Raw genomic sequence first — 15,980 nt, 5'->3', positions numbered from 1 at the left:
ATTATTATTATTATTATTATTATTATACTGTATTAATAATTTAACAACTGGGTTAATATATCTGGTCAGAATAAAACTGTCAAAAGTTTAAGATTGTAAGAAAGTTCTTATTACCAACTGTATCCCTTATTCAGAATATAAAACAACGAATAAATAAATTCGTTCAGTCAAACATTTTGTTAGACTGTTATGTTTAGCTTTTTTAATTCTGTATAGGTTTCCTAAATTCATTCATTACAATTTGTATAATAATACAAAGTGTAAAATAATTGATTTTTATACTACTTTACCTTTTCAGCTTATGAAACATATATTCATTGTGTGTGGGATCAATAAAGTTATTTTGTAGTCCTGTAAGAAGTTTGAATACATTGTTTTTGGTACCTGTTTTTCTCAAATTGTGTGTGTGTGTGTGTGAGCATGTGTGTGTTTGAATAAATGATGGTGCCGTATTAATATAAATCTGTGTTAAAATGTGCTTTAAACAGAGTCATTTGTAGTGGTTCACAGCGCAGCGGTGCCCTCTCCAATATGGCGGACGCACAGCCTCGTCACAGCAGCGGACCGACACAGTCAACGAGGATTCTACGTTTTCATGTCTAAGGTTTGGACCAGTTGCTTCGGAGAGCCTGAAAACTTGCGGGTTTCTCCCCCCTCCTCTTCTCTCTGCAGCGGTGCTGTTGAGCCGCGTCGACTGCTCGGACAGTTCGGAGATCATTGGTTTAGGAGCGTGATTGCGCATTGGCCCTGCTCCATATCCATCTCATATCCCGAGAGAAGAGGAACAATGAAGTAGTAAACACTCCTTTCCCCCCCAAGTCTTGTTACAGAGTTAAATCCTCCCCCTTTTTTTTAAACCGTCATTTCCACCCCGCGCTCCCTGCCGTTCATTTCTCCTCCGGAGAGGATCATGCCTCGGCTGCAGTAGGGATTCCGCTTCTTGTTGACAGTTTTTTTTTTTTTTTTTCCTTTTCCCCACACAAGAAGTTTACAACGAGCTCCGGGCAAAGACAAGACAGAAAATGTCCACGCCGAGGTTCAAAAAGGACAAGGAAATCATCGCGGAGTATGAGAGTCAGGTCAAAGGTAAGGAAAGGGGATTTGTTGATTAAAAATGGGACGCGTTGGATCATTTGGGAGCTCAGAGSGGAAAAAAAGGGGGTTCAGTTCATCACTAACCTGCATGAGTCATAGCCAGAGATGGCGGAGCTTTTGATTGCTGCAATAAAAGGTTCACTTCTGACCTATTTCCACTGTTTCCTGATGCCCATTTATGGGTAATTAATGCTCATGGAAAGGGAAATGACTAAATTAAAGACACGTAATTGAGTTTGAATAATTGCATTTGTGARCTTTTGCTCGTGGTGGAAAAGCATAAAATGTCCAAACATGTATAAAGATGATTTAAGCTCATCTTTTAAAAYCACACACTAAAGATATTCAGTCAAATCTCAGTTCTTTATCAGGGGGAACTCTTCATTCTTCTGATGATCCGAACAGCCTGTTACTATCAGCTGTGTGATACTTTTATCACTGTAAGCTTATTGTTACAGCATCACAGCGAAGTCAAGCAGCTGAAGAGTGAAAGAAGTTGCTCAGGGGCACTTCAGAAGAAGTGGTGCTGCTTCTTACCCTGTCTCTCTTTGAAGCATGGAACTGTTATATGTGCTCTGATTTAGGGAGGTGATTTTTAAGACTCTGTAATGATGCCCCCCCCTAACTTATCTTGTCTCCCTCAAGCCCCCCATGCATGCAGAAGCAGACTTGGTTCAGTCGCTCACACAGGAAAGAGCCACTTGCTGCTCCAGGGTAACCATGGGTATTTGGCCCCYGGCCAACCAGCTCTGTTCTTTAGTGCCCTCAGAAAGCTCAAATACCATCCATTCACGCCACCCTTAAAGGCTGTTAAAGATGAGAGGTTAGCGAAGGTCARCGGCTTGCAACAAAAGAAGGAACCCCCGTGCTGGATGAGGATTTACAAAAAAATGACATGTAGCTGAGCACCAGCTCTCATTTACAAGAAACAGTCTGGACCTTTTTTTTCTCCCTGTGAGCATGACTAAGGCCTTCCAACCTGTAACAGAGGATGATACACAATCATGAGGAATGCTAAACAAGATGTGAAGTGGCCTCCAATTTGTCGTACAAACCCCTGAAGGAATGATAAAATAACCTGCTGCTGAGAGGAGCTGCTGCTTGATAATCAAACCTGTGTTTTGTTGAAATGCTAATTTTTTTAAATCTCAAAGTCTAGTCAGAATATTAGAAAGGAGGAGTTGTTATCATAGTTCAGGGCTATTTGCATAAACCATTCTACTTGTTTTTACATGGTACAACCCCAATTCCAATGGGACATTGTGTAAAATGTAAATAAAAACAGAATACAATGATTCTTTTCAACTATATTCAACTGAATAATTACAAAGACAATATACAGTATGTGATGTTCAAATGGGTACACTTTGTTTTCTTTTGCAAATATTCATTTCGATTTTGATGCCTGCAACATTTCCCAAAAATGCTGTAACTGGGGCAACAAAAGACGTTGAGAAAGGCTAAAAAAATACCCGTTTGGAGCATTCCACAGTTGAACAGCTTAATTAGAAACAGGTGAGTGTCTTGATTGGGTATAAAGGGAGCATCCCTGAAAGGCTCAGTCGTTCATAAGCGACGATGGGGGCGAGGTTCACCACTTTGTGAACAACCGCGTGAGCAAATAGTCGAGCAGTTTGAGAACGTTTCTCAACTCACAACTGCAAGAAATCTGGGGACTTCGTCATCAACAGTCCATAATATGAAAAGAAGTCTCTTCAAATAAGCACCAAGGCCGAAAACCAACATTAAATTCCCACGAGCTTCCATCCCTCAGGTGGCACTGTGTTAAAAACCAACATCGTTCTGTAACGGTTATTACCACGTGGAACCCTTCAGAAAACCATTATTAGTGAAAACTGTCGCTACATCTACAAGTTCAAGTTAAAACTCTACCATGCAAAGCTAAAGCCAGATATCAACAACACCCAGAAACCTCGCCGGCTTCCCCGGGCCTGAGCTCATCTGAGATGGACTGATGCAAAGTGGAAAAGTGTCCTGTGGTCTGACAAGTCCACATTTCAAATTGTTTTTGGAAACCATGAATGTCGTGTTCTCCGGATCAAATAGGAGAGGGACTGTCCGGATTGTTATAAAGGTCAAAAGCCAGCCTCTCTGTTGTTATGGGGGTGTATTGGTGCCCATGACWTGGGTAACCTGCACACCTGTGAAGCCAACATTAGTGCTGAAAGATACACGTGTTTTGGAACAACACATGCTGCTATCCAAGCCATGTCTTTTTCAGGGACATCCTGCTTATTTCAGCAAGACARTGCCACATTCTGCACGTGTTACTACAGCKTGGCTTTAAATTATAGTAAAAGAGTACATGGACTGTGCTTATATCACCTTTCTATCCAACCAGGACACTCARTGCTTTACACAACAATCTGTGCCCTCATTTACCSATTCACACCGCACTCTACCAGGTCTCTACAAAGCTAACATGTATAAAACATCCTATGGAGAGTAATCAGTAATCACAATCGTACACTGGTGGGACACACATCAGAGACATTGTGGGTAAAGTGTCTTGCCCAAGCACACAACGACTGAGACAGCTGGAACGGGGGACTGGCCACCTACCAGTTCCAGGACGACTCCCCTAACCACTCTGCCACAGCCGTGGGTACTAGACCAGTCTGCCTGCAGTCCAGACTTGTCTCCTATTTAAAATGTGTGGTGCGTTATGAAGAGCTAAATGTGACAAAAAGAGACTGTTGAGTGACTGAAGTTCATCAAGGAAGAATAAGAAAGAATTCCACAAAGTTTCAACAGTTAGTGTCCTCAGTGTTAAAAGGGAAGCAYATGAAAATCTTATCTTCATAGTGTATTCAATTGAATGCAGGTTGCAAAGAATTTGCAAATCATCGTATTCTGTTTATTTATGCTTTACACAACGCTCCAACTTCATTGGACTTGGAGTTGTAAATAAAACTTGTTCAGAACTTCTTGTGATAAAATTTAAAGCCTGGCACTCCTTGAAGGAATCGTATCGTCCTTGTTGCTTTGGAACACCATCTGATAAACTCACTGGAATAAATCAGAGCAGATTATTTTCTGCAGGTTTTGCCTTTCAGTCAGTAGGTTGTCTGTTGCGCTCCTGATTTTTCAGTTGTAAAGCTSTTTATGAGTGAGTTTGTGGTGATAATGAGTGCATAAGCAGAAAACATGTGACAGCCAGAGGCAGGGATCTGGTGAACAGACCCTGATTACTCAAGAAATCAAACAACAAGCAGCCTGAGAAGACACCAAAGCTGGTGTTTGATCTTGTACCCAACTGTTGCTTTGTCTCATAGCTTAGAAATTTGTCTAATTTTCAGAAGGTTTTCACAGGTTTACGATGGTCAGTGTTGATCTGTCTGAAACTCGATGATTTTAACATTTAGTTAGTTATTTCTTTACATCCATCATCCCTTTCCCCCCGTGTCTGTGGACCGTTGTAGCACAGCTGCTGTTTTTCCTTTGGTAAAARAAAGAAAGTTGGTTTCTTGTCAAACTGTGGTTTGCTGCTGGTAAACTGAGAGGCTGGACTCAGATGACAGGTTCCATCTAACAAAYTGCATCATTATAAAGGCTGCACCTTGACCTCCTTTCATTTGCTGTTTGAAATCAGAGCCTCTGTAAACCCCAGAGACTCGTCCAGTCACTTTTGCACGAGATGAATTCAAAACCATGAACGAGCTCTGAGGTGGTTGATCTGATTATCTGTRGAATGATCGTGATCTGTTTTGTGGTTCGGCAGTTATTTTTTATTACTTATTTATTCAAAATTATGAGATGACAGAAATCTATATGTTTATATTTGTGTCCAGATAAATGTAGATCAGGTTATAAGGCTGGTAAATACCCTTGAAACAAGTCATATGGGTTTTTTTCAAACGAATGCATCATATCATTGGAGTTCAGTGTAAGCTAGAGTGGAGACTGTGTGGTCCTCTGCAAAAAAAAGTGTACATTATAGAACACTGAAGCTTTAAGGGCACTTCAGTAAGTACTCCATTCAGAAACACAACTATAAACATCCACTTTGTTTCCAAGAAGCTGAGTGCTTTTTAAAAAATCTTTCCTAAGTTTTCTTTCTTGTCTTTTATTCCCGTCAGTGCRGTTGTGTATTGTCAAGAATTTGGTAATATGGTAAATATCATCATGATACAGGGTTTATGATATGATGCATCATGATCAGAGGTCTATGAAGTACTTGGGGAAAAAAACAAGTAAAAGTAAAAATACCTTAACAGAAATTACATTGGTAAATATAAGTTTCACGGATGAGAAAAGTACTTACCCAGGAGGTAAAAGTCTTAAATCTRCTCACAAAAATCGGGAAAGTAAAAGTACTTTTACACACTCTCTAATAAATAAACTGTTGAATTTACTGAACCAAACTGGTTCCACTAAACCAAACTAAACTGAGCAATAAATATACTTATTTTCTTTTAATGAAAATGTGTACAGTATATTGCTTCATATTTACTCTACTAGGTTTAGTGGAATCAGCTGACATGACTTGGTTGAGGAAATTCAACGTCTTTCATGATGACTTCATATATATTTAATTTTGTAACGAGTAACTAAGTGTTAAATTTTAAAGTAATGAATTAAAAGCATCATTAATAGGTTTTAATTGTATGGAAATAAAAGTAAAAGTAACTATTTTTAAAAATACTTAGTAAAATTACAAATCCTCAATAAAATTACTTATGTACTCACAATAAACCTACAGTATAAGTGAGGCGATATGTTACTATTTTATTTCTCCAAAAGATTTTAATTTTAAAAACTCAGTACAGAGAGCACACTATTCATTAAACACATAAAACCTGATTAAATTTAGTTTACTTTTCATCAAACAACAGTGAGAACTGCATTTGCATTTCATGTTTTTTCTTAAAACATCAATTCAAAAAGCCTTAATTAAAAATCGATACAGTGCTTTTGAGGATCAAGAAATGAAATATCACAWTATTTCATTGTATCAATATCTTAACCCCTGGTCAGTATTTTTATGACAGTATACAAGAGCATAAACAGACAATGTACTATTTTTTTGTWGTTTTGAATTTTCAATAAAAGTACGCTACAGGTCTTTTTTTTACTTTGTTTACTGGTGGAGCWGTGATGTTGCACCAGGTATCTCAGCGGTGTTGAAGTGGGTCTGAGTCTGAAAGACTAATGGAATTTTAACACCTCCTGGAGCTCATCTCAACATCCATTCACACACATACCATCTGTTTTTACTACCCACTCCTTTTTATAACTGTTTGTGTGTTTGTAGTGTGCTTCCATGTCGTGGCTTGACATCGGGGTGTGGCGTTTGTCAGCAAGTGTGTGTTTGCATGGTTGGGAGAATTGTTATTGACAGCACCATCTGTGCCCACTCACCCTTTTTGCCATTTTAATAAACTCTGCTGAACACAAGCAATGCTTCCATGCTGTGCTTTTCATTGCTGCCCCACAATGAACRTCACTGCAGCTAAAAACCTTAAGAAAAAAAATGTACCAACCATCCTTTATCCTCAAAACGAACAAACAATAGACCAGGTGTATCGTCCCAAGTTGCACTCAGCACTACATCTTTCAGTTTCTTCCACAAAAGGAAGAGTTGTGACTCAGAGCAGTTTGATCCAGACTGAGGTGGTTCAGACTGGGAATGAATTATGAATGTTGTGAAAAGTGAAGTTTTCAGCTGAATTGTTAAACCTGCCATGTTCTGCTGCTCTTTAAGCTCATGTCTTGGTTTGGTGATGTTGGGGCATAGAGAATAATCTTTTTGTTTTTTGATTTTCTGGTGCTTGCTGCAAAGCAGTCTCCTCTTTGGCTATGAATTAAAAACGGAACTGAACTGAACTGAATCTCTGTTGGGTGGATGGTTATGAGCTGAATGAGTGGAGCTGTAGTAAAAGTACATTTCTTAAGTAATTTTTTTGAGGATTTGTAATTTTACCAAGTATCTTTTTCAATCCTAACTTTTATTTTGTTACCCTTCAAAACATAAAAATGTGTAAATTGCTCAATTTACTCAACTCTAGTTGGTGGTAAAAAGGTAAAAATCAACACTTCATTTCTTAAGTACTTTTACTTTCCTGATTACTGTGAGTGGCAGCACGGTGGCTCAGCTGGTAGAGCTGTTGCTTCTCAGCAAGACTGTTGTTGGTTCTATCACGATGTATGGGTGGCTTTTCTCTGGATYCCGGTTTCCTCCMACAGACCAAAAACATGACCGTTAGCCTAATGGATAACACTTAGGGATGAGTACCGAATTCGAAAAGTTTATTGTAAAAAAAGAACTACACACACAAAGTACCAAAAATTGGTACCGTTAAGTACCGATACCGGATATTGGTACCAAATCGATTCAAATGTCAAACGTGCCCATCCCTTGTAACACTAAATTGTCCCTAGGTGTGAGTGAGACACTGAAAGGCTGTTTGTGTCATTTGACTCTGAGTGACCCAGGGTCACTTAGACCTTGCACATTGACTGCTGGGCACCAGTGACCCCCATGACCCTGAAAGGAAGAAGTGGGTAAACCATGACAGATGGGTTATTGTGAGCAATTTTATGACTTTTGCTGTAGTACTTTTCTTATCAGTATTAAATGTTACCCGTCATTTTCTTTCAATCTGTTCTTTTACTTAGATATTTCTTTTAAGTCCTTTATACAGCTTTGTGAATGAGAGGCTCTGTAGTTGCACAGTGCTTACACGAGGTTCAGGGTGTTAATTGAGTCAAACATGCTTAGGGAAAGTAAATCTGGCAGGTAAAATTGAAATAGAGGGTTYTTTTGTAAGATTTTGAGCTACTTCATGGAAAGCATTAATCCCTGCTCGAACCTAGCAGATGGACAGACAGGAAGGCGAACAGACACAGTTTGACCGTGTTGCTGCCTTCCTCCCAGAAGGACTGGATTAGGAGGAAGGAGATTGGGGGAGGGGACAGGATGGCAGGTCAGTCACAGAATGAGTAAGGACAGATGTTGTATGCTTTGTCTTGTTTGTCTTTTTAATTCACAGTCATCGTTCAGACACTGATTTTAATTATTTATATAGTTAGCAGAAGCAAAAATCTGAAATATTCACGTTTGCAGTTTTACAATACAGTCTCTTCTTGGTTTTGCTTGTTTTCACGAGTTCAGCGTAACAGTTTTTCAAGTCGGTGTCGTGAGACTCCTTCCCACATCGATATCATGTGAAAGGTGGACTGGGGGTGGGTGTGGGGGGATTTGCTCTGTCACCACCTCTTTCACTTAACACTTTCAAGCCAAGGCTAAAACACCATCTTTAGGCCCTATTTGCGTGACAGGTTTAGGCAAAGCTACATTTCTGTTGCATGTTTGGCTTACATGAACACAACAACATTGAACCTTTTGAATCCAGGATTTCCTCTAACCCCATTATTCTCTCTCACTGTTATGTCTTTCCTTTGCACCCTTATCACAGATGAGCTGATTTTAAATTTACTTTCTTGCTGTCCCTTTCTCCCCCTTTTTTCTCTTTCTTTGGCCTTAACCTATGACCTAAGGGAATCATTGATCCCGCTGGCCCCTCCAATCAATAGCTAAAGACCACCCTTGGAGGTATAATTGCTCTGAGAATAATTCGGGGTGTTTATGGGTTGGTGTTTTATAAAGAATCGGTGAATAAATGCCATCTGGAAGCTTAATCTCCTCTACATCTGGAAATCTGATTGATTGTAGCCTAGAGTGAAGAAGCGACGTGAGTCTTGCATTTGAAAATGGTCTGTAATGGCGTTTTGCTGTCCTGAATGCCACAGAATGTCTACACCCTTTGATGTGGTCCCCTCTCTTTCTGTCTGTATTTCCTTTAGTGGTTCCAGTCTGGTTTTAGTTCTGCAGAAAGCTAGGAACAGTTTCCTTTGGTCTCAGCTCTCAACTTATCAGACACACAAGAGAGGCGTGTTGTGGTTTTGAAGGAGGGGACCCGAGCTCAGTGTACGGCAGTCTCTGGCAGGTCTCATAAGCTCCAGTTTGAACTCTTCTCCACCCTCTTGTTGAGATGGAAACTAAAGCCATGGCTGTGGTTCGAGTCACAGATCTGTGGAGTGCCTGAATTAAAAAAAGAACCATTTACGGAAAGGGTCCAACAGCCACGTCCTTCCCTGTTCATTGTGATGATTGTCAGAGGTCACAGATGGAGAAAGTCCCAGTCAGTTTCCTTTTTTACTGCCTTCTCACCCCTGTTTCTAAGATTAGATCTGTTCGATAATAAAATAAACCTAAGGTGAAAAGACGTGAACCTGTAGTTAAATATTTATAGTTGTCTTGGATCCTTTTTAGGCATCTGTTACTTTCTGTGAAAACCCTTCCTGACTGTCTACAATGCTGCTCAGTTGTTTCCACAAATAGTTTTATTCTATTGTCATGAAGTCACAGTCTATGGATATTATGCAATAAATGAAACAGATATTTCTGTGTAACTTCGTCTTGTGATTTACTGAATTAAAAAAAGGAAGTTGTCTGAATCATCAGCTGTTTGCATTTACCAACAACGGACAAGAAACTGATCTCTGGAATCTTCAGAACACGCAAAAAGGCTAGTATGTCTGAAAATGTAGGCAATCATGATTTGTTTTAGGAATAATCATTTACATTTTATTATCTGTTCGTGTTTTTAACTTGCCATGTACAACTAGTACAAATTGCAATATCATTTTTGTGTTYTCATGGGAACTTTTCCTGCACATATTAGGCCATCCTTGATGCATTTGGGCCTAATCTAAATGGGTGATGTTGGGTGTTCTCCTAAGTGTCTTTGGTCTAATAATAGAAAAAAACTGCTTAAAATAAACTCTTCATCAGTAAATCTCATCTTGGGCGCAACAAGATTGCATCATTAAAAGGGGTGTAATGTGGAACTGTAATGGTTTGGTCTGAATTCCTCATTGTAACTCCACAAGCCCCTCTTTCACCCCTTTTCTGAGGTGCGTCTCAAAGCAACTCGTTTTGACGCCGTCTCTTTAAATCCAAATGATATGCTTAACCCTGTCCCCTCCAATATCCAGAGTGGTTTATTTTAGTTACCACTATATAGTTCAGTGTTTCCCAAAGTTGGGGTCGGGACCCAAAGTGGGGTCCCGAACATCAAGGTGGGGTCCTGAAAAGATTTTCTGAATTAATTACATTTTTGCTTTAGTTGTTACAAAGGAGAGAGGTTAGTATATTTAAAATGGATAAATGTAGTATAAAAATATTTTTACTATATTCATGTTTTGTTGACCTGATACAAATGTTTATCATCCAAAAATAGCTGGGGGCACAGGTCTCTGCTGTTGTTATTTTGTGGGTCAAAAGCTGAAAAGTTTGGGAACCACTGCACTTTGGTTCCCTAAGTTGGGCTTGGGGCCCAATTATGGGTCATGAAGCACCATGGATAATCTCCAGAAATCAATTTAAAGGGTAATAAAATAATTGCTGATGTAATATTTTCCCTACAATTATTACAAAAACACAAAATAAGAAAAAATAAGTATTTATATTTGTGTATAGGCTGTTTATATAGTCAGAAAGCCTGTGTTTTTAGGGTTATTAATGAAGTTCATGTACTCAGACCAGTAATATTTGGGGTCACAAGTTTTTGCCATGGCTATTTTGTGGGTCAGAAGATAAAAAGTTTGGGACCCACTGATATAGATGACTACATTGTAGTTGATATGACCTGATATGGCAGTTCCATCGCAAAAACTGTGACATAATAGCTCAGAAAGCGTCATAGAAAATAACTTTATAAACCGAACATGTTGAAAGACCCAAACAAAATATGAAGATATCTAAGTAGCACAGAGAGCATACATTAAACTTTCTGCCCTCAAAGACTGCAAGTACACAACAAAATGTATTTAATATATTGTATTTCCTCTTTAATGAGCAACACTTTAACTATTGTTGAGTTTCTGTCTTTTTTAGCCTTACTGTTCTTCACAAAGCCCCGGACTGATGGCTTTCTGTCGGGCACATGATGAGCGACCCGCTGACCTCTGCTCATTGACCTGATTAGTCTGGTTTCAGCTCTGCTAACTCTGTTGGAAGGACACGTCTGTTGTGTTGACAGCAGAATAAGAACAGCTCAGGGACATTCAAAGAAATAACAGTTTCTAATCAATAATCCAGTCAAACCTGAAATGGTTTTCAAACTAATGGATAATTTTCTGTTGTTTATTAAAAGGTACAGGAGAAACTAAAATCCTCCCAGTTCCAGTTTAATGATGTTCACTTGAGAAAATCATGTGAAAGCACTGATGAGGAAAAGCACAGAAGTGCTGCAAGTAGCTGCTTTCCAATTCTTGAAAATGTTTGCCGTGTCATGTCTTACTCTGGTGATTTTATTTTAGGTTATGATGAAGTAGAGCATACTGCCGTCTCCAAATAGTCCCCCCCCAGACCCCTGACAGCTCATCTTTTTATAATTTAATAGAAGTGGGAAGAACTGCAAAGCAAAGTTATTTATTTATTTTTAATTCGGGACTGGAAATGGAACAAGTTTTCTGGCTTGTTCCATTTTTTTTAGAGACCAAAAGTGGAGCAAAGTCTGACTGACATGAACAGTTACATAAAACAAATAAGTTCACCGAAAACTCTAAATATTTAATTTTAGATAGATTAGCTCATGGTTCAAGATAAGAAACAAATAAAACGTCACGGTTTGCGTAGCCTTCATCACTCAGAGCCCAGTATGAACCCGGACACAGAGACCATGTCTCATATCTTAGTTTTTAACAGTGTGTTGGAAAGCCTCTCTCTCTCCTGGGGTCTTCTGAGTTGTCCTGGTTAACAGGTTATCTGAGGGATGTTATGTCACCTAGCTGGGTGTGAGGCAGCTCTGTACTGTCAGCTCTCACACATAAAAAAGTCAACCTCCATCTCCCAGCACTGTGGGACACTGAAAAGAGAAAGTCCTAGCCTTGCTTGCTGTAGTGCTGAACAAAACCGAGCAGTGAAAGCTGATCCGTCTCTTCTTTTGTTCTGCCTCCCTCTTTGTCCCTCTCGCTGGCCCTCTGAGCAGCTGCCCTAAGGTCGATTCTATTCTCTTGTGGTGTTATTGGACCAGGGCTCGTATATTAATCCAAAAGCACTGGGTGGGTCCTGTTATAGTATTCTGTTTCACCTGTTTGCTCTTTGCCAAGTTTAAATTTAACTTTTGATTAAATATTGAATGTTAAGACATGATATCTCACGGCCTGAGACAAAGAGCTAACTTTCAGAATAAGATGCTCATGTTTCAAAACGTGTCGGAGGACTGACAGGCCAAGCCTTCTTGGAGGAGATTCTGACCCTTAACTTTTTGTCTTTAAATTGGCTTTAAATGTGATTTTGTTGTAATAGGTGATTGGAGWTTTTTTTCTTCGTTTTCGATATGTKTATCAGAGATGATCACATGAACCTGTCTTGGTCTTTGAGTTCTTGTCGGGTGGGGGCCTTCCTCATTCTTTTTACTAGCTTGGTTTTCACCACCAGATGCCTTGGAAGAAATCAATCCCTGCTGGTCGTGGCAGTAAYGGTGACAAGGGGACGCTGATTGGCCCTCAGGCTGCAGTTTGACTCTGAGCAACCTCCGTCTGAAACCTGAGTCAGGAGAAAGACTGACACATGAAAACAAAGCATGTGGTGTAGTGAATGCACAACACGTCAGTGGCTGAAGAGAAGTAACAAAATGTTGAATTTTCTGTTCTATAYAAACTTAAAATGCGTTCACAAAACATGCAAAATGACCTCATAATCCTCACAGCTGATATTCACATCGTGTGTTTTCTCCTTTTCTTATCGGTACCACAAAAGACTAACTCTGCTAACAAAACTAGTCGGAGTCTGCAGCAGGGGCGGAGCCAGGTGGCTAGTACCTGATTGGCCACTCCAGGCGTCCAATTATTGACATGTGAATGGGGATTTTGTATTTTGTATTTGCATTAGGGTTGGGCAATATTGGCAAAAAAAGTAATCACGATTAAATGTGGTATTTAGCCGCTAACAATTAATATGACGATTAATCCCCTGGAGACCCTGGACACCCATATGTCCTAGTCACATGACCAATTTAGTGGGAAAGATTTGCTCTTCGGAAAAATCAGTTCCAAATTGTGTCAAAATTACAGACTTCAGGCTATACATCAAATTCTAAATTGTGTTGACAGATAAATAAATTACAGAACTTTTGTTTGAATGTTCGTCATATTTGAAGCAGAGAGGAGCACCAAGCGGACTCTGCCTGGTGGCATTAATTGTATTAATTGTCAAGTGCCAAAAAGTAATCGATTAATGTTTTTCTGATGATTAATTGTATACGATACGATTATGCCCAACCCTAATTTGCATTTTGATTTTGTTAAAGATTGTTCTCTGATACTACAGTACTGTATACATTTTCAGCTGTGTATGCTGAAAAATGGCTGAATTATAGCCCTTTGTAAAAGTAGCATTAGCAATATTGGTTAGCTTAATTTGTGATTAGCATCTGTAATCGACATTTAATCATTCGTTGCTACTCCACAACAAATTTTACCTCAAGTCTTTAAATAGTTGAATTATAAGTTTTTTTTATGTTAGCTGTGGTGGCCATCTTGAATTTGGTAAAGATTATCTTCAGCTACTTTAGTCTAACCTTCAGCTTTGTACGTTTGAATAGCGGTTGTGACTAGCATTCAGCGTGTTTTTGGTTCATTCTTAGCAATGGTCACAAAACCTCAGTTTAATGTTTTGCCCATCTTGAATTTTAAAATCAAGAGTGCTTTTCTTTATTTGTATGTGCCCCATTAAAAAAAAACACATTATTCATCCCTTTGCCACCCCTCTTGCAAAAAATGCCTTGCTCCGCCCCTGGTCTGCAGACCTCTACTGATTCTTAATTCAGTAAAAAAATAAAATAAAATAAATCCTGGACCCAACACATGATCAGACTTCAAATCCTTCCAACATAATCATTCTTGCTCCACCTTTAGGGTTCTTTCCTTGGTAAAGATCTTTAAAGTTAAGTCATTTGGTTTAGGAAGGAGAAAATGAGCACTAATACTTGGCTAACTTTGAACATTCTTACTTAACTGTGATGTGTCTGGAAACAGCCTCATTATTATGCTCTTGCAGTCCGACATCGCCCCTACAGAATTTGTTGCATCAGGCAGAGAGCAAAGAACTCAAAACCTCCAGTAAAGCGTAAAACCCCTCAGCTTTCATGTTTGCTTTGAGTTGTCAGCTCGGTTAGTTACAGCTACGGAAACATGAGGAACTACATAAAATGTTTGCTCAGTTCTGGGAACGTTTGTAATGCGTGATAATAAAATGATGACGACTGTACTACCTCTGATGATTAATTCTCAGCTTTTATGTGTTCATTAAAAATACAAGAGTGTATTTTGGGGTAAAACTAAAAAAGACATTTCATATTGGCATAATTATATCTCTTTGATTTTTGGATTATGTTTTTGCTTTGAAGTTTGGCTCTTGGGCGTACTTACTGTGGTAGTTTTCTGAGGTTGCAGCAAAAGACCCCCTGTAACTATCTTAGCTGGTGGGAATGGGCTGTTTGTGCTGACAAATCTTACCTTAAATTATAAAAAAAGTGCTTTGACAGTTCTTTTTAAGATCTCTGCTTTATGATATTAAAATTTAGATCAGTGAGATGATCTGTTTTTGTGACCAGCTGGATTCTTTAGTAGATTCAAATGTGAAATTAATCTCTTCTTTGCTTAAACTCAAGATCTTGGGATAAGTCCCGCCCCACATCCTCCACCTGCCCTTAATTCTTTACCCCAGTTTTGAAGCATCGATGCACCCACTATCCATCCATTACACTGACCCCCTTGCTCTTCTTAGCCTCTAACCTGGTGTCCTCAATCCTTTAGTTCAGACAGGCTGAGCTGAAGGCTAACACAACACTGATGCTATTGATGATGACATTCAGAGACAGTTGTGGTGTCGTTCCCCCCCCCCAGTAAACTAGAATAAACAACAAGTCATGGATTCTGTACATCCAAACATTTTAAATATATGGACATAATAAGGAGGTTTAATGAAACACAAAAGAGTTCAAAATTGTAACGTTTTTTATTTTAGCCTTTTGGAATTCTCAGTGTTCTTTGTTGACAAAGTTGTGTCATAGTTGTTTAAATGCTTTTACGTAGTTTGAACATAGTTACAGAATATGTTTGTATGTCGGTAATGATTTATTCAAACCCTAGCACAAATTAAACCCAGAGTAAACAAACCTAAAAAAAAAGTTCTTGCATAACTCATGAGCACAATTATACTCATCCACTGTAGTTTTACCATGATGTTGTTGTGCAGTTATGCAATTTTGTTTTCAATCTGTCAAAAACTCTAGACATTTCCCAAAATTCAGGACTTTCAAGGAATTAAAAAAAATGTTAATTGGTTGCATGCCTTTGTAGCGTTTAAACTGCTAAATGAAACACAACATTTAACTGTACCCAACTTTAGTCCTGACCTGTAATGACTTTTTAATCAATCAGCTGCTGCAGATAAATTGTATACTAGATAAACAGTACGTTGTTACGTGTACACATGGTGTTAACTTTCACAAAGCTGGCACAAGGATTATTTGTGCTACTTAGAGTTTAATTTAAAGGCGTGACCCTGTTAATCAGTGCTGGCTGTGTGCAGACACATAAGGGTTTGTAGAAGTATTTTTAGAGAAGCCTGAATGTGCACGAGTGTCTTCAGTGTGTGTGTAAAATCAGCACAGACCTTTTATTTGTGCTTGGTCTCAGCCAGCTGGTTCTTTACAGATAAAACCAGTTATCCATTATTATTTATTTATACACATACAGCGGGTAAAATAAGTATTGAACACGTCACCATTTTTCTCAGTAAATATATTACTAGAGGTGCTAATGACATGAAATTTTCACCAGATGTCGGT

At 38.9% G+C, this 15,980-nt stretch overlaps 1 protein-coding gene across 7 annotated transcripts in view; it reads left to right on the top strand.

The window, feature by feature from the left end:
• Window positions 1–638: 638 nt before the first annotated feature.
• The window catches only part of srgap1a (SLIT-ROBO Rho GTPase activating protein 1a), a 96,942-nt gene continuing 81,600 nt past the window's right edge, over window positions 639–15,980 (top strand). For 4 of the 7 annotated variants that reach the window (XM_014016547.1, XM_014016546.1, XM_014016544.1 and 1 more), the window contains exon 1: window positions 646–1,086. In XM_014016547.1, the coding sequence (XP_013872001.1) occupies window positions 1,023–1,086 (64 nt within the window). In that variant the 5' untranslated portion in view covers window positions 646–1,022. Of the gene's footprint in view, window positions 1,087–15,980 lie in introns of all 7 variants that reach the window. The other 3 variants (XM_014016549.1, XM_014016548.1, XM_014016545.1) reach the window with 2 other exon arrangements.

This window comes from Austrofundulus limnaeus, unplaced genomic scaffold (genome assembly GCF_001266775.1).
Source record: "Austrofundulus limnaeus strain Quisiro unplaced genomic scaffold, Austrofundulus_limnaeus-1.0 Scaffold147, whole genome shotgun sequence".
Taxonomy (NCBI): domain Eukaryota; kingdom Metazoa; phylum Chordata; class Actinopteri; order Cyprinodontiformes; family Rivulidae; genus Austrofundulus; species Austrofundulus limnaeus.
This window is presented reverse-complemented; position numbering and strand designations above follow the sequence as displayed.